We start from the raw sequence: 17,163 nt of genomic DNA, 5'->3' as shown, positions 1-17,163 counted from the left end.
TCTTCGCCACTTAGGAGCTTAGCGGAGTGGCCCATATCCAACACCGAGGGACGCGAAGCATCTCCAAGTACAGGAAGAATGGAACGTGTATTTTATACTGAACAGCTAAGACCAGCTTCTAGTTTCCTATCATGATGTTCCACTGTATCCCCTCTGAATTCAGTCGCTAACTGTAGCGTCTGAAATCCTATTCATGTCACCCCTCCCCACCACCAACTAAATTGCCCAGTTCACGGATTATTATCCGTGCTGATGCCGACTGCTGCATCATCCGTCCCAAGCTCACTGTTTCCTCCTCACTCGTGCTCTTTCGTATCGTCAGCATCCGAACGTGTCAAGAATGAAAACAGATCGCTGTTGACAGGCTGGCTCGACTGTTGCGGCACTGCCTCCGCGTTGAATTTGAAGCTGGCTGGCACCGAGAAGTCGAACGGCGATTTGGAAGCTGGCTTCGCAACATGCTCTTCATCATCGCCCGTCTGTGGCGCTGTGGCTTCAGCTGGCTGGAACGTGAATGTGTTACCACTCGTGAAGGTAAACTCCTTTTCTTGTGGTCCACCAAAATGCCATGCTGGGATACTTTGATGGACGGGCTGTTCGAAATCCGTCTGCGGATTCTGATCGTATAAGTGGGGAGAACCGAGGTCTTGGAACTCGTTATGTGGCGCGGCTGGGACAGGACTCTGGTCCTCTCCGTCGCTAGCTAGTGTGGCGCTTTCGTCATTGTAATAATCGCGATCTGGTACATTATCATCCGGGTTCATATCATACTGATGAGCATGATTTCCGTATGATGGCTCCGATGATGGAGTGGGGAAGGGTGCGTACTGCGGCTGTGGAGTTGGAGCTGGAGCTGGAGGAGGAGGAATACGAGGGGGCAAAAGGCCTCTATCAATCAACACATCTTCTACGGCCCTCAATCTGATTAAAAACCGTAGAATATCATTAGCAGTTCCTGTGCTTTGGTCCTTCACCGTCATGAAATCCGATACTTTCAAGGCGATGTCTTCGTCCATGGAATCGACTTGAGCGTTGACCTTCGCGAGATGTTGCAGATTGGACGATTTGTTCTCCCAAACCATAAGCCAAAACTTCTTCAGCTGTTCCTCGAGCCGCTTTGATATGCCGTCCACACGAGAGTCCAGTGGCCGCAGGAGGTCTTTGAGAGCGCCCGTAGATGGGGCTGTGATTATAGACTTTGGATCGTTCTGGACCATGTCTCGAATTTGCGTGATGATGTCTTGTATCATTTCATCTTTGGAAACCTCTTGAGAGGCGAGATCAACAGGTTCAGGTGTAGGTTCACCAGTGTTTTCCTTCTCGAAGCGCTTGTTCAAGCGCCGCTCCTGGTCTGCAATCTTTGCATCTTTCGCTTTATTAGCTTGTTCTAGAGCCTCGATCTTCTTGTCTTGCTCTGCTTGATTATTTCGAAGCTCCTCAAGCTGTCGCATAATGGGCTTAAGACCAATCGGTGTTGTGTCTGTAGTAACAGGCTCTTGGATTTCTTCGTCCTGCTTTCCACAATTCTTTAGCATATGATCTTTTCCTAGATCTGCTTTCATATCAGCAGCTTGCTGTAGAGCCTTCTCGATTCGAGCGAGCTTGCCGTACGAAAGGACAATGCCAATGAAGCTCATGACAAGCGCTGTTATGAGGTACTCATTGATGCCACGCCAGTCGCTCTTTGTGTTGGACGTTGTGACGGTTTCGCGTTCATGTGGCATACTACGTCCGTGTCCAGTTGTTTCTGTGACATACGCATATTCCTCCGAGGGGATCGTAGCGTTGATGGTGGGTTCGATGGAAGCCTCGGCGGCTGTTGCTGTCTCTATCTCAATCGCTTGACTTTCACTGAGAGTGACGCCGTCGACTCCGATGCTGTTGAGAAGCGTATTGTTCAAACAATTAGAGCGGCCAACATGCGTCTCTTTGTCGCGGGGCGCTTCAACGTAGACCGCTACAGGCTCTACGACGTCCGTCGGTGTCGGAGGCGAAGCCATCATGAATCCCCAGGTGGTGGCAGCGACACCATATGCTAACGATGCGAATGCTGCAGCATTTCCAAGGCTAAGTGCCATGGCGAGATCTGGCCGGGGAAGGGTTGAGCGTAGATTGCGGGTATAGTTCTGCGCAGTTGACACCGTGAAATCGAGTATAGAGTTGAGGGTGTAGAATGTGAGAGAGCTAGAGTGAGGCTAATATAAATGTGCGGGACTACAGAGAAAGGTGGGGCGGGGAGCCGCTAGGTTTTCTTTCACTCAGGTTGGGCGTTGTTTCACTCTAAACATGGGAGGGTAAACAAAGCACTTTGTCATGTCGCGCACAAGCACCGACGACCATGCTGTTTCTAACCACCTCAGTACTGCCCTATTCCACAATCACGCAAGGGACACACACCCTATCAATACAAACTACAATTTAGATCTAGCGATTTGAAGTCTAATACGTTTCATCTTCACCCGACACATCTCTCTCGTTCCTCGCACTCTACATACCGTCATCTCCCGGTCCACTATTCCCAGAGCTTTAATCAGGATCAACCGCACATCTCCGATCTTCACCCTCATGCTTATTACTACGGCCCTTGCTTAAGTACTGTTATCACTAGTTCCAGATGTCCGCCTCGACTTTCGCGGCGTCCATCATGCAGACATTCGATTCATGACCGCGGCGTCGTCGCGCCAGAATTCCCTTTCGCTTGGTGTAGTGGCGCCGACTTTGAAAGACACGCTGAGTGCGAAGTGCGACCGTATGCAACGTCCATTATGTCCTCTTCGTTCTCATTCGACTCTGTTGAATTTGCCGCAAGTAAACGGAGGCCAGCGGATGATAAAACGTGTACCGCTTTACCCAAACTCTTTCGTTTCTGAATGTTTTCGGTCCTTATTGGCGTTATCTTACAGCTACGGCGCTGCTTCAAGCTTGTTTGTGGAGAGAGCGTTTGATGGAGGAACGGGGGTGTTGGAGTTCTACTTATCCAGCCCGCTCGTAGTTCTTCTTGCAGGTTTATGGGTGCATCTGGTGGAATCTGCGTTGAGACGGGGTCGCATGAAGAAAATGACGATGTGCTGTCTTTGTTTGGGTGTTCGGTGGACTTCCTAAGATTGCTGGCTCGAAGTCCTTTCTTCATGCGGTCTTCACGTTTCTGGGTCTGTTTGTCTCCGCGTCGGATATACCGCCATTCCTCTTCACTTAATTCCCTGCTTGTCAATTCCACTTTATAAATCTTAGTCCCTTTATGCTCCTCTGACATACCAGGTCTCTGGTTCTCTTGGCCATTCACGTCTTTTGCTTCTCTTCGCAATTTCTTACCAAATTCTCGCCTCGCTATGTGTACGATGCGATCACGATCCGGAAACCAGGTTGGGCTCTCTACCCCATCCCAAACAATGCAATCTTCGATTGGCCTACCCGTGCGTTCCGATTCGTATCGTGCTGCCTCGCGTGCGTGGGCTGTTTTCTTGACCCAACTCTCGTGACGTTTTGTCACATTTTCCAACAAGAAATGAACGTCTTCCTTCTCATTCGGTCTTAATCCTCTTATCCGCACTTTCCCACTCGGGAAAGTGTCGTATTCCATATCGTGTTTGATAGCAAGTGCGAAGTGTTGTCCTGCAGCATGCCAATCGCGCGTACCGCCACAGCTTCGTCCGGCCCAGTACTCGCAGCGAGCCTGGAGGTCTGGACTCTCTAGGGCCTCCGCAAGTCTCCTTGCTCGATAAGCAAAATGTCGCATCTTGGAGTAATAGTAATAGGGTGGCTTCATAGGGTCTTGTGCCCAAGGCTTACGTTCGAGTTGGTGAACAGTAGCTTGTACGACATGACAACGCATCAAGAGCGTACGTAGCTGAACAAGGCGCATGCGCGTTCTGAAAGCATCTTTCTCCCTAAGGTGAGTGGGGATGCCGTCTTCGGGAATGTCTTCATCTTTAGTCCTCCTCTTGTTTCTTCCCATGTAGGAGACCTCATCGTCACAAAGGGGCGGCAGGAGGGGTGGATCAAAGTCGGGAATTGCGTCCTGCCCTATTAATGTCGGCAACCGAAACTTTTCTTTATAATCAGTATCCTCTTCATGAAACATGCGCATAGCGTACTCGAAGGCGGACATGTACTTCGGAATATTATCATGATCTATTGACTGAGGCTCTCCAAAGATCGTCTTTCTCGATTGGATGTCTGCTGAGAATTGTGGACTCATTGTCCATGAAGAAGTTGTTTCATGGCTTCTTAACGGTCTTCGAGGGCTATATGCGAGTGTTCGATGAACTTGAGAGAGGCTGAGAGAGATTGGAAGAGCCTCCTTTCGAGACTCAATTTCATATTGTCTTCGCAGAGAGGCGCGGTTCCAGGGCCCTTGGGTGGCCTCTGACAGTCTAGCTGACTCCGCCCGTGTCCAACTCTCCCAGTCTCTTCCCCGAGGTTGTGGACATAACGCGGGTTTTGGATAGCTTGAACCTGAAACTGGCGAGAGCTGCGACGTATTTTGGCGTCGTAGTGGTATAATTGATGCATTAGTGCTTGCATTTTCAAATAGAGGATCTTCTGAAATGGGTGCGTTCGCTGCTCTGGTCCCAATTCTCGGAGTGGAGTCGAGCTTCGCAGCTGCTGAAACTGATCGTCGGTGTGTTCGATTTCTTGGACTGGTGTCGGGCAGGGAGCTGCTACTCGTCTCGTTGGGTGCCACCATTTTGTTGATGAGGGTGGTTTGAGTGGTATTGTAGGTACACGATGATAAAGAGTAAGTACATTCGAGAAGTTTCGTACATGTTAAGTTACAGGTGCATTGGTTGTCGAAGCCATCGAGGTAGAGCCATGTTGGGGGTCAGGGTGCTTCATTGTCCTTCTTTGTTCGATCTTCAACAACGGATGCCTTCGCTAGGAGAAGTCAAGGAGATGCAGCAACAAGAAAGGGAGTAAGACAGACAAAGAAAAATAAATTTGAGGTAAAAGGAGGTTATGTAAAAGAGCAATGATGTACCTGCATAGCAGCTATTCATGGCTTGGGGTAAAATTCATAGGTTGCCCTTCGTCATACACTTCGATATTTGAATAGTAATAATGAATACCCCGCCCAGACCGGCTTCATGATTCATCACATAGCCATTCGGCTTTAGTGCTCATCGCTTTTTGATGCCACCCAGCGATGGGGCAGTGACATCCGTTTCGCCTTGGCAGCAGCATATTGCCTGAGCTGCGCGCTTGTACGTCGACGCTTGCTCTGTGTGATCATAATAAGTAAATCTGTTGCACTTCCAATACTGCTAACGCCAACAACTCACATCAAGGCCCTTCTCTCCCAGCTCTACCAATAACTCCCCCATTGTAGTCCGGTCCTCATCGAAGCCTGGCCTGCGCCTGGCGACGCGTAGCTGATCAATTTCGTCATCGCATGACCTGCGGTACTCACTAGCTCTGGCTGAGAGCAATTCGTCATCGCTAACTGTACTGAAGGCCTCCCGGGCTTGGTGAAGCAGACGCAGCTCGTAATATAGGACGCCGCGCTGGTATTGTATCCGTGGGAGGAAGGCCTCCAGTTCTGACAGACGGTCACAGAGCTCGAGAGCCTCGCTACAGGCGGCTAGTGCGTCGTAGAGTTCATCTGGGCCTGAGGCTCGTAGAACATTGCTTTTCAGCAACAAACCCTCTGCTCGGGCCTTTGAGCTGAGAGGGCCGCATAACAATCTTTCGATCTCCACCAGGGCGGTTCCATAATTTCGCTGGGCCATGGACAGCTGCACTCGATTGAAGAGTGGATTGGTGCAGTCATTCGATGATTGTCGTTGATGGGTTGAATCGGTCTTGCGCGGCGAGAGAACAACGGCAGTGCCAAAGGGTCGCTCACGCTGAAGGCCCTCGGCACTGTCAATAGTGCCCGCACGCTGATTTCCGCCTTGGCCTGACTTCGCATATAACCTGCGCTGTTGAGCTCGCTCGTTCTCCAGCTCAGCCTGTGTAGCGAAACAGATGTCCTGAAGCTCTTGTAGGCGTCTTGTTTGAGCCTCGAAAGCTGTTCTGTACTGGAGGGCTACTGCCTGCCAGGTGTCGCGCTCTACCTTGACTTCGTGTACGGCCCGTTCAACGTCTGCGACATAATCCATGGCGATCAAGGGCATCGTAGTAATGTCTGGATCGATGGACAGTGGGTTATGCTTGTTGGTGACATAATAACGTTCTAGCTGACGCCTTATGAGGTGAGGAGCAAGCTGTCATCGACGAGGCAAGCACAACTGGCCCCGCTAAGGGACCCTCCCCAGACTAGAGGAGAGCAACTTCGAAGCACTCCCATATGTCAGATATTGAAGCCACCGTGCTTGGCTACTTCGACAAATCTCCACAAGCCTGCCTCTAAGGCTGCTTTCTTGACCGAAGATACTTCGTCGAGATCGACGGGGCGGTTGATGTCTGCGTACCTCACTTGCTCTTTAGCTGCAGGCGAGATTGGAGCGCCGCCTGGCTCAACCACCTTGATTTCACCTTTACTATTACGTCGCTTCTTGCCAACATGCGCGCGGGGGAAATACTGCTCCATGATGTGCACCATGATATCCTTGGAGACATTCTCAGCAAGCCATTTCATGATTTCTCTACCCTCATCCTCCATGCCAGGCATCACCAGGTGTCGCACGAGCACACCCTTCTTGGCGATTCCGTCTGCAGTGAAGCAGAGGTCGCCAACCTGCTCATGCATGGCCTTGATGCTCTCCATCGCCGTTGCCGTGTAATTGTCCGCCTTGAGCAACCTCTTGCTAGCCTTGTCACTCCATACCTTGAAATCTGCGAGGTAGATATCCACCAAGCCTTTTAGCAGTTGTATGCTCTCCAGCGAATCAAACGACGACGTGTTGTAGATGATGGGTATGCGGAGACCGAGCTCACGCGCGTGCAGGATCGATAGCACAACCTGCGGGACAACGTGCTCGGGTGTAACGAGGTTGATATTGTGAACGCGACCGACTTCTTGCAGCTTCATGTACCACTCAGCGAGCTGCTCAGGTGTCAGGTCAAAACCATTGCGCTGGTGAGCAATGTCGAAATTTTGGCAGAAGCAGCAGCGTAGGCTGCAACCAGAGAAAAAGACTGAACCGGAGCCATTGTGGCCCTGGAAGCACGGCTCCTCTCCAAAGTGGGGAGCGATTGTGTTCACTTTGACAGTTCCTGCCCCGATCAGACATACGCCTGTCTCCTCATACCGATTGACACCGCATAATCTTGGGCACAAGTTGCACTCGCGCAGATGCGCATATGCCAGTGATCGCTTCTTCGACGCATCGATCGAGGATATCAATTGGTATCGCGGTATGTAGTCGTCAAGGAGATAGGGCGGAGCTAGGTATAGCTTGCGACGTGGTGAGGAGGTTCGCGCGAGGGAGCAGGTGGGCGGCAAGGTTCTTAGGGCGGGTCGAACTCTAGGTAGCAATAACATGGTCTTCTGGCTCGTGAAGACATTTGCTTGTGGCTTGGAGAGTGCATTGCCCAAAGAATGAAGCCTCGCGTTCGAAGTCGTGTGACGCGACCTTCCCCACTTGCCGAGGCTGGCTAATATAGCGAATGACGCGCGCTTTAATTGCAAGCAGACATCTTATACCGTCCGAACCTTTCATTCTCTCATCTTACCACCTGGGCAGCTTGAGAAACTTCAAGTCTTTCGTAGCTACTACTTCGAGCTGCAGAGTAGCCTCGAGGTCTATCGTCGCAAAGGAGGTTACGACTGCTGCTGCTTCACCTGCAATTTCTGGTCAACACCAGCGGGCCATCCCTTTGCTCTCACAGCACTATCACCTCAGCACCTAGTCCAAATCACAAGCCACTACGAGCAGAATTCCTCGCTCGGTTACACTACTTCGTCCACGCCGCCGTTTGATCCGCGTCTCACGACGCCATCCACGCGACTTTCATCTTCCCTCACATAGAAGCTAAGCGACGCGCTTGCAAGTAGCATGATATGGCGGCCTTGCTTGTTCCTAGATGTGACAACAGAATAGTCTCCAGCCTTGCTGCCCGGTTGTCGATCTTGTGTCTGTTTATGACATCCGCCTGCTTTTCCCGTATGACAGCCAACCTCTTTGGGAGGGCGCACCACGGCAAGTGTTAGAGTTCATGTAGGACGGCACCGAAAACGTTGTCATCTGAACACCAATAGCGCACTATTTACAACTCAGCCAACGATGCTAACGCGTGCATGTATTCAGCATCGGGTCCATCACGTCTAAACCCCTGCTTCTACGGACCATCACAAATATAATAAGACGGCTACTACATTGATTCGTGGCGACTATTCGTGCGGTACCTCAATCTAGACACGCGAGTTGTCACTCAGCTCCTACACGCGAATGACAGCTTTATTGTACCTCGCATCCTCGCTTTTCATACGGTCTAGGGAGAGCATACCGTTGCACTACCATTTGACAAGAACTGCTACGCTCTCATACCTGTGTTCTAATACCAAAGTCTGGCCACCACTCTTCACTCAATTGGCCACCGCAGCATCTAAGATGCCACTGCAACTTCCTAGTGGCTCATTAGAGCAAAGTCCACATCCCCGCTCTCCTCGACCTTCACTAACGTTGCACGAGTACTCTGCAAGGGCGGCACTTCCGTCATATTTACATCTTGACCACAGAGTGGAGGTTACACGACGACGGCCGTTGTGCTCACGCCACTAGGTATAAGTATGTCCATAATGAGCAGCAGAAGCGTATCCGACATCCTTTTGTCTCAGCCCACGACAGTCAACCATGCACGCTCTAGCACTCCTCCCGGTCCTTTTTGGGCTCGGAGCCTTCGCAGATCTCCTCAGGACAGAATTTCCCCACCTCATCATTCCCCTAGTTAGCACTGCGCCAAATACCTCTTTCGGCACGCGCTTAGATGCAACCATCAGTTACTCGGTACCTCTTTTCCCCTCAATCATCAAGACGCATACTCACAGTGAATAGCCTAGCAGTGGTGCATCAGAGTTTACCGAGATCTCCTTCGACGTGCCCAACAACCAAGCAGCCATCTGCCGCCTCAAATTCTGGATCAATCCCGACCCCAACAAGAACGCTCCACGCGAGCTATCCGGCGAAGCGCCCTATGTGTTCAACATCAGCCGTTTAGAGCCGAAGATCAACAAAAACTCGGATAGATGGAATAGCTACCCGGCAACGACGGGATACGTCAAAACGGTGGAGCTCGATCACTCGGGCGTGAAATGGCAGGATGATGGATGGTTTTCCTGCCCCAAGGGACAGGTTGCGCAGTTCCTATTGCGTCCTTCGGGTAATCGGGCTTTCAGGTATTATTGGTTTGAGTTGGATTACCCAGCAGATCAGGGCGGGGCGCATGGAATTGTGCTGGAGATGCACACTTGAGGAGGAGATGTAATAGGCACATATATAGTTGTTGAGCGACAGCTGTTTTCTTTTCAAATACGACCGAAATTCTTTTCTTGGACTGGGAATTGGTTATGTAGCTGCCAACGTTGCTTACTTAAACAAATGACGCCATATACAATGTTACGTAGCACCGTGCAACAGATCTACTGGGCTGGATATCTAAACTCCACCCCGTTCGCTGGATATACAGGTTTTCTAAACCAAAGTCTGACACCCGTCTTTATACTGTCGTTGATGAGCGAGGGCGTAATGCTGTCAATCGTGCCGTATAAGCAAATCCTTAATCCCCTCGATAGCTTGTCAGGCCGTTGCATCTATCCTATACAGGCCAAGGGTTCTTAAGAAGCTGCTCACAGCCCGGTCTGTAATCCCATCCTTACGTGTTGCGTGCTGCGACCTATGTCGTTCTGCTGGATCACAGTTAGTTGATTGAGATTTTATAAACGAATGTTGTGTTCACGAATTTTGATATTGTAAGACAGTGAAGTGAACAACTATTTTGAGTATTTAACTCAAGGGTATGCTCAGAGGGCGTCCAAAATTTGCTGGTGTTTTATATGAACTAGAAACGTTATGGCTAGAATACGCCCAGGGACAACGATGTCGACTAGCAAAGCAATAACGTACGTACATCTGGTATTCCAAGGTAGTCTATTCGGCGAGAATTGGCTTCAATCTGCCTTTTTCACATCCACGGCTGCATCTATATTGTTCCGCCTAAACAGTCGAAGCCTCTTGCCAGCTTCCCGCTTCATTTCCTTCACTTTTGATTTCCACCCTTGTTTCTCCTTCGTATCGCCTTTCCTACGAGCATTTTGTGTAGGCTTGCCGCTCGACGCTTTCTTTTCTGCGCCTACGGCACCTGGACCTTTTCGGTGGGATGGCGCAGAGGTTGTGGGCCGCGTTCCTGTTGCGTTTGCAACGGGTGGAGATTTATGAGTGCCGCGGTTGATATGTGCGACTGGGTCAGGTGTGGTTGTTGAGCCATGGGAATGGTGTGGGGATGCCCCGGGTGGCTTCGGTTGGGCATAGCTGTCGAGGATGAGGGGGATTGTTGAGAAGAACATCATCGTTTCCGCCATGATTAACTCGAGAATCTGGTAAATTGCTTTATTTGGGGAAGAGAGAGAAGAAGAAAGGGAGGGTGGTCATCTCGTGGATTAAATACATCCTGCTAGGAATCTGGGACATGATGCTGAGAATATAACCTCTGTGGTTGGAAAGATGTGAAGCATACCACGGTACTGTGTAGTTGCGACCAGGGCAACCCTCATGATTGGGCCAGGATGACTTCAACCAATTTTGCTGACTTTGGTCCGCGTTAGAAATGTATTCGAAGGCCTCCACGCATCGCTATTCGGCAAGTCTCTGTGGTTCTGTTTGTGTTTGCTATGATTGGTTGAGTTCAGTGGATAGCGTTATTCCTTCCGAAAAAGGAAATTTGTACTAGCGTGCTTTTAGGGGTAAGCCAAAGAGGTGAATTAATAATATGAGCAGGTGAGGAATGCTGCAAGACTGGATATAAAAGCATTGAGATGCGCGAGGAAATTTCAAGACGACATGACAAACTTATCCATACGCATCCATTGACTATTGATCTAAAATCCTCATAACTTCACTTCCTCCAACAATGTCTACACATAGCGCTGTAGCGACCGTGGGCATCAAAGCACCCCTCGCCTTAATCCAAGTACCTACAATCCAGCCAACTGGTGAGCAAATCCGATTGCGCGTCGAGTGGACAGCTTCAACCCCGTTGGACCTGCACCAGAACGATGGTGGTCTTCTGGTCAAGCATCCGCAAGTGCTGGGCGACACCACAGCTGGCACAGTCGTCGAAGTAGGGCCAGATGTGAAGAACCTGAAAGTTGGCGATAAGGTTTTTGGATTTACATGGCGAAACCAGGCAGAGAAAGCGCAGCAGGAGTATTGCACGGCAGAGGAGTGGCTATTCGCGAAGGTATCGAGGCTCCATTTCCGCCTTTCAAAAGCGACATTTGCTAATGGACAGGTAGTTGCCCGAAGGCATCACTATGTCCGAGGCTGTGACGCTGCCAGATAACTTCGTGACGGTGTTCCACACACTTATCACTGATCTTGGTATCGAAACGCCATGGCCGAAGCCGAAAGAGTATGTCCCGGAGAACGTCGACACGCCGATATTAATATGGGGTGGATCATCATCCGTTGGCCAATTTGCGATCCAGATACTTCGGTATTACGGATATACTAGTATCCTAGCAACCGCATCGCGCAAGCACCATGTAAAGCTGCAAGATTTGGGTGCACAGGAAGTCTTCGATTACAACGATTCAGAAGTTGTATCCACCATCATCAAAGCAGGAGGAGAGGCCGGTATCCCACTTGTCTTCGACTGTATCGGCAGCAAATTCGGAAGTATAGCACCAATATCTCAGATCGTACAGAGCGGGGCGAAGGTCGCAATCTTGCTCCCTATAATCGTGCGCGACTCGAGCGAGACGCAGGATCCGGAGTATGCGATGGATATCAAGGCAGCAGCGAATTGGCAGGATGGGGTAGACGCGAGGGGCGTCAGGACGCATTTTTACCTAGACGTAAGCTGCCATATCAACAACAAGCGAGTCGAAGTAGACGCTGATAATGCTACGCAGAACGAGTTCTTCAAATACCACCTTCAGCCAGAGATCATGTACAGCATGCTCAAAGACGGTATCGTAAAGCCGCAGAAGCAGAAGATTGTCGAAGGGGCGACGTTGCTCGAGAGGGCACAGAAAGCAATGGATATGCTGAGGCGGAAAGAAGCGAGTATGGAGCGCTTAGTTTGGCGGGTCTGTGATGCGTAAATTTTAGCTGTGCGAAAATACGCGTTTTGAATAGCGCCGGTGGCTGGCGATCGAATTGGAAGGACGTAGTGGAGTGTCGCGCGGGTCGCCACGGATAGGAGGATTCAAGCCACATCAAGACCTCGGTAGCGAGGCTACTTCCTTTCAAATAGAACGATATCAAGCACGGAAAGATGTTTGGAATTCATCCTCTGCAGTGCTTTTGCAGTGAACAGTGGTGGAGAGACGGATTGTCGAAACGGCCAAAAGCCTAGGCTCGATCGGCTCATCATCCCAATGGCAAAGTGATCCAGCTTGAAGGAATAAACGCAAATGATACGTGTTTAGGAAGCCGCAATTGCAATGATATCGCTGATCTTTACTGGATTGTTTTCATCAATCAAGCTTTCTCATCTCATGTTCTGGAATTGTCCTGTTCATCGTACACCGCCCACCAGATCATCGCGAACCCATCGGATATTCGGTCACTAAGAGTGATCTCATTTCCCTGAATGCAAGGTTGCTTTGCTCTGCATCTTAGTGAATGTAACTGCCTCAAAGTGCCTCATTCCTGTGCTTCATTTGAGTATAAAAGACGTGGCTTATGGAACCATGATTTAATACCAATTATCTCTCACGAACACCAACACTACGAACACTTCTTGCAACTGTCGAGTCGACGCCTCGTCCATCACATGTTCTACCAGAATGATCTCTGCAGGCGTGTTGATGAGGAAGAGCTGGCCGAGTCATGTGCGAAGACTGCGAGCCGCCCCACTAATTTCCGCAGTCAAAGTCGCTACCTCCTTCCAATCTTGCCAGGCAAGCTTCCTTGATAGTTTCCATCATCATCTTTCCATTTTCATCTCTTCCATAATTTCGTCATCTTAAACGACGCCGACGCTGCACAGTACTGCACAGTAGGACGCCTGTCAAGCTCCTGCAATATGTTCGGACCAGGTTGGTGGAGAGCGCCACAATCTCGTTTCCGCTCCTCGCATAGACCTCGGACCACATGAAACCCACCACGCGCTCGCGACCGTTTCAACCCAGGGATCAGGGCGCTTCGACCATGCGAAACTTCTCGTCTACTTTCCTTCTCGCAGTTAGACACTTACGACATCCAGATAGACATGTTCTAAACAGCATGGTGGCCGCTGTTGCGGAACGCCTTTGCTTGGCACGCCGCCTTGTCCAACTTCCTCTCCCTTAGTCAGACCGACGCTGGCTTATGAGTGGTGGATATTGCGCTCAAGCTTGACAAGAGGTCCCACGCTACGTCTTACATCCCAGAAATAGGAAAGGCGTGGGAGTGGGCATGGTCGAGAACACAGCCAAGCGTTGTTTGGAGGCTGCAATCCACCGGACTTCGTTTCGAATGTTTAATGACATGGCCCACAGCGAGGCATGATAGGGAATGGTTTGGTTTCGAGGGATCGTATATAGGTGCTTGAGGCTGTCACCAGTTCTCGTCCAGTTCAAACATCCGGTTCTTCACTTCCATCAGCTTCTTTGTGCTCTTCAGGTCTGAGACCTCACATTCGTTCAATCGTCATTCATTCATTCACACTCTTTAAGAAAAGCTAGCCTTTTATCACTCTCTCTACCAGCACCTCTTCAAGCACCAACAAACAAATCACCATGAAGTCCTACTCCGCCGTCGTTGCCCTTGCTGGCCTCGTTTCCTCCGTTGCCGCCCACGGCTTCATCTCCTCGCCCACGCCCCGTCAACCCGGTCAGGGCCTCAAGGCCGCCTGTGGTGACCAGGTCTACAACCAGCAGTCCTCGGACCACTTTGGCAATGTCCAGGGTGCGCTCCAGAACCTCCAGGGCTCCCAACCCGATTGCCGCATGTGGCACTGCAAGGGTGTCCCCTTCTCTGATGCTGGTGAGGTCTTCGATTATACCCCTGGCCAGGTCATCCCCATGAAGGTTGAGATCCGCGCTCCCCACGATGGTGTCGCCAACGTCTCCATCGTCAAGGTGTCCTCCGACACCGTCATCGGCCAGCCCTTGATCAGCTGGGACCAGTATGCCCTGACTTCATCGCCCCTCTCGCAGCACCCTGACTGGACTTCCTTCGACATCAAGATGCCCGATGTCAGCAGCGAGTGCGCTAAGGCTGGTGACTGCGTCATCCAGTGGTACTGGGATGCACCCAAGATCAGCCAGACCTACGAGTCTTGCATCGACTTCAAGATGGGCGGTGGCTCCGGTGGCAGTGCTCCTTCTCCTTCGGCTTCCGCTGCGCCAGCTTCGTCTGCTGCCCCCAAGCCTTCCTCCGCTGCCCCTGCCACCTCCGCTACTCCTACTGCTACCGTCCCGGCTGCTACCCCTACTCCCTCCAAGGTCGAGGAGGTCGCTACCCCCACCGCCTCCTCCGGCGCCGGTGAGGGCTCCACCCTCCCCAAGAGCTTCACCATCGACAGCTTCATTACCTGGCTCCGCGCCAACGCTGGTTCCGATACTGCCACCAAGGTCAGCCGCGCGGTAGCTGAGCGCGCCCATCCCCGTGCCTTCCGCGTTTAAAGAGGGTGCACTGAAACGTGTTCATGTGTTGCTGGGAAATTAGAGGGACTGTTTGATTCTGTAGATATATACTTCAATGATGCATATACTTTTCTCGCTGATGGAGCGAGCCATTCCTATGACGTTCTCTCTCACGTGTGACATTGATGTGAAATCCGCTTCACCTGCGTCCGTCCTCGACCCTTGAGCTCCTTTCCATTATCTATAGTACTCTGCCGACTGAAGATCTTCCTCCTTTTCCATTCACAGGCTTAAGGCGTTGTTCAGTGCTTGGTGGCTCCTTATTTCAGCATCTGTTCATCAACCGCCAGTATCGCTTAAACTCTATTGTCATATGTAGATAATAGACCCTACCGTATCGCAGTTTAATAAGCGCTTTGGGTTCTTCAGCTGTCCATTTGAGTGGGGGATTTGTTTGGAAACTCGCGTAGTGAGAATTTAAAAAAAAATCTAATCTATTAGGACTGTGTTATGCGTGAAGTCATAGGAAATATGGTCTATGCGGTTGCAGAGTTATTACTTATTCGAGCTATCAAAGCAAAGCCGTTGTCAACTTAAAAAACCCCAAATCTACACATGTTAGTATAACTTCATTAGAAATGGAATATTTACGAAAAGATAATGGAAAAGATTCTGATCATTCTGTGATTGATTGATTGCATAGTGCAACTACATTAGGGGCCGACGAGCCCCAGTCGAAAAACAATCCGACAAGAATACTAGAAAGGGTCTGACAAAGCATTCCCAGTCGTATATGATCCACTACCATACTAGGTTATCATCTACCAGGAGCCGAACTTCCATACCTTGGGCGCATTGCTAACCCAAACGGTTCGCCATCTACCCCAGAGTACCGCGGGGAGCACGACATGCCCCGTAGGCAACTTGCCATCTACATAGTAATATGGGACTGGGAACTCATCCCGATCGTCCACTATATCAGGAGTTTGGCCACTGTGCAGGTAGTGAGAGCGAGAATCTCGAATTTTGTTAATGCTCTTGGCCTCTTCAACTGTCCACGCATAGCATGACGCAGCTTTGAAGTTGGCATAGCGAAGGTTGAGGTAATGGAGTTGCTGGAGCAAAGGCGACACATGTGTTTGCAATTCCGGCTGGGGTACTGTGAAAGTACGATGAGTAGCGATCAAATAACGTAGGCCATTTGCTATCTCATCCTTACCCTGCCAAGTCGCACTGAGCGTCTTACCCTCATCTAGGCTTTCATCGCGTTGAATCATCAATAATGGTGATGATGAAGATCGAACAAGAGCTGATTGCAGATAATCCAGACAGAGAGAAGTTAACTGAGGCATCTGCTGGAGTCCCTTAATGACGCAGAGCCATGTGTTTTCGGTGTTGTAGAGCGAATTGACCACAGAGCAGTCTATGAGAGAAACATGAACGAGACGATCCTTGTGATTGGATAGAAATATCGCAAGTGTAGTAGGATTTGTCCAAAGTTTCTTCAGGGTAAGACGCTGCAAGCCACCGAGCGGCAGATAGTCCAGGCAAAGCGAAATCGCCTTCATATGCGGGGAATAGATTACGTCAAGCGTCTCAATATATGGACGGAATAGTTGTGGGACGAAGTCTCCCATGATGGGTCGGTCCATGCGGTTCAGATTCAGTTGTAGATGTTTCAGTCTCCCCATCAAGCCGAGGGCAGCTTTCTGCATTCTCAGCTGTAACATGTAGCGCTCTACATACAACTGGTCTTCAAGTCCAAGACCAATGCAGAATTTGACCTCCTGGCGAAGCCGTGTTTGCTCCACTGCGGAGACAACCGTCTGGAAGACAACGTAAATTGCTTCCATGTTCTCTGTGTCCAGGCAGTGTTTAGAAGGACACCTGAAAGACGAAATCTTGGATGTGCCCCAGCTACGGCGGATGGGACGACCTTGCAAGCTAAGATCCTTACCAACCATGATGAGCTGGAGTTTCGGTAGCTTCTTGAACGCCTGAGAAATGACATGTGCGTCAACCCGAGAGCGAGCAATTTTGATCTGTTGTATTGGGATTGCGGATGTCGAGGATAGTGAATGTACGAGAGTACCGAGTTTGATATCTTCATCGTGTAGCGGATCGAAGATACCCACGATCTCGGTTCCAAATGCCACAGTCTGTACGTGAGACGCTAAAGCTCGTATATTCGAAATGTCGGCAAGCGCCTGTAGACTGATTGGGTGGAGGAAGAACTTCAATGTCTTGAAGAACCGATCACCAAAGACATAATAGGCCTTCGATCGAAGACTTCTTGAAGTTGATATTAATGCTAACAAGGTAGCGTCATCAAGTTCTGCTGCGACTTTATCAATCAACTCCGTAGCGAGGTCTTGTAAACGAGGTGCGGTATTCTTTGGTAGGGTAGACATTGTCAGTTGAGGCAATGAAAGGCTGTTTGTGTATGATTTGAGAGCGGAGGTGCTATTGGAACTCTTTTCAGTCGGCGCTTC

General features: G+C 50.3%; 9 protein-coding genes across 9 annotated transcripts; 4 read left to right on the top strand and 5 right to left on the bottom strand.

The window, feature by feature from the left end:
- Positions 1 to 296: 296 nt before the first annotated feature.
- Positions 297 to 2,078, bottom strand: K460DRAFT_436988 (uncharacterized protein; the record flags this gene model as incomplete). Its single annotated transcript, XM_040938414.1, has 1 exon — positions 297 to 2,078. The coding sequence occupies one exon, from the start codon at positions 2,076 to 2,078 to the stop codon at positions 297 to 299; it is 1,782 nt and encodes a 593-aa protein (XP_040783814.1).
- A 1,043-nt stretch (positions 2,079 to 3,121) lies between these two features.
- K460DRAFT_257808 (uncharacterized protein) lies at positions 3,122 to 3,931 on the bottom strand (the record flags this gene model as incomplete). The annotated part of the gene is made up of 1 exon (XM_040927432.1): positions 3,122 to 3,931. A coding segment is annotated over one exon (810 nt), but the record flags the coding sequence as incomplete, so codon positions are not given.
- A 778-nt stretch (positions 3,932 to 4,709) lies between these two features.
- K460DRAFT_399072 (uncharacterized protein) lies at positions 4,710 to 7,423 on the bottom strand (the record flags this gene model as incomplete). Its single annotated transcript, XM_040936221.1, has 3 exons — positions 4,710 to 5,218; positions 5,280 to 6,183; positions 6,411 to 7,423. The coding sequence occupies 3 exons, from the start codon at positions 7,421 to 7,423 to the stop codon at positions 5,111 to 5,113; spliced, it is 2,025 nt and encodes a 674-aa protein (XP_040783812.1). The 3' UTR covers positions 4,710 to 5,110.
- Positions 7,424 to 8,120: 697 nt separating this feature from the next.
- On the top strand, positions 8,121 to 8,766 carry K460DRAFT_201389 (uncharacterized protein). The gene has a single exon (XM_040927187.1). The coding sequence runs from the start codon at positions 8,331 to 8,333 to the stop codon at positions 8,661 to 8,663; it is 333 nt and encodes a 110-aa protein (XP_040783811.1). The 5' UTR covers positions 8,121 to 8,330; the 3' UTR covers positions 8,664 to 8,766.
- K460DRAFT_421050 (uncharacterized protein) lies at positions 8,736 to 9,508 on the top strand (the record flags this gene model as incomplete). Its single annotated transcript, XM_040938117.1, has 2 exons — positions 8,736 to 8,888; positions 8,937 to 9,508. 2 exons carry the CDS (start codon positions 8,736 to 8,738, stop codon positions 9,351 to 9,353), a joined length of 570 nt encoding a protein of 189 aa, XP_040783810.1. The 3' UTR covers positions 9,354 to 9,508.
- A 540-nt stretch (positions 9,509 to 10,048) lies between these two features.
- On the bottom strand, positions 10,049 to 10,459 carry K460DRAFT_359759 (uncharacterized protein; the record flags this gene model as incomplete). Its single annotated transcript, XM_040932216.1, has 1 exon — positions 10,049 to 10,459. One exon carries the CDS (start codon positions 10,457 to 10,459, stop codon positions 10,049 to 10,051), a length of 411 nt encoding a protein of 136 aa, XP_040783809.1.
- Positions 10,460 to 11,007: 548 nt separating this feature from the next.
- On the top strand, positions 11,008 to 12,202 carry K460DRAFT_389698 (GroES-like protein; the record flags this gene model as incomplete). Its single annotated transcript, XM_040935746.1, has 3 exons — positions 11,008 to 11,337; positions 11,393 to 11,953; positions 12,011 to 12,202. 3 exons carry the CDS (start codon positions 11,008 to 11,010, stop codon positions 12,200 to 12,202), a joined length of 1,083 nt encoding a protein of 360 aa, XP_040783808.1.
- A 1,252-nt stretch (positions 12,203 to 13,454) lies between these two features.
- On the top strand, positions 13,455 to 14,829 carry K460DRAFT_371252 (uncharacterized protein). The gene has a single exon (XM_040934314.1). It carries the CDS (start codon positions 13,823 to 13,825, stop codon positions 14,708 to 14,710), a length of 888 nt encoding a protein of 295 aa, XP_040783807.1. The 5' UTR covers positions 13,455 to 13,822; the 3' UTR covers positions 14,711 to 14,829.
- Positions 14,830 to 15,492: 663 nt separating this feature from the next.
- On the bottom strand, positions 15,493 to 17,082 carry K460DRAFT_294413 (uncharacterized protein; the record flags this gene model as incomplete). Its single annotated transcript, XM_040929489.1, has 1 exon — positions 15,493 to 17,082. One exon carries the CDS (start codon positions 17,080 to 17,082, stop codon positions 15,493 to 15,495), a length of 1,590 nt encoding a protein of 529 aa, XP_040783806.1.
- Between the last annotated feature and the right edge of the window lie 81 nt (positions 17,083 to 17,163).

Source organism: Cucurbitaria berberidis (genome assembly GCF_010015615.1).
Source record: "Cucurbitaria berberidis CBS 394.84 unplaced genomic scaffold K460scaffold_6, whole genome shotgun sequence".
NCBI lineage: Eukaryota > Fungi > Ascomycota > Dothideomycetes > Pleosporales > Cucurbitariaceae > Cucurbitaria > Cucurbitaria berberidis.
This window is presented reverse-complemented; position numbering and strand designations above follow the sequence as displayed.

Bases quoted from the DNA above. Each gene is read 5' to 3' on its own strand.
- K460DRAFT_201389 (XM_040927187.1), top strand. From the start codon at position 8,331: ATGACAGCTTTATTGTACCTCGCATCCTCGCTTTTCATACGGTCTAGG.
- K460DRAFT_371252 (XM_040934314.1), top strand. From the start codon at position 13,823: ATGAAGTCCTACTCCGCCGTCGTTGCCCTTGCTGGCCTCGTTTCCTCC.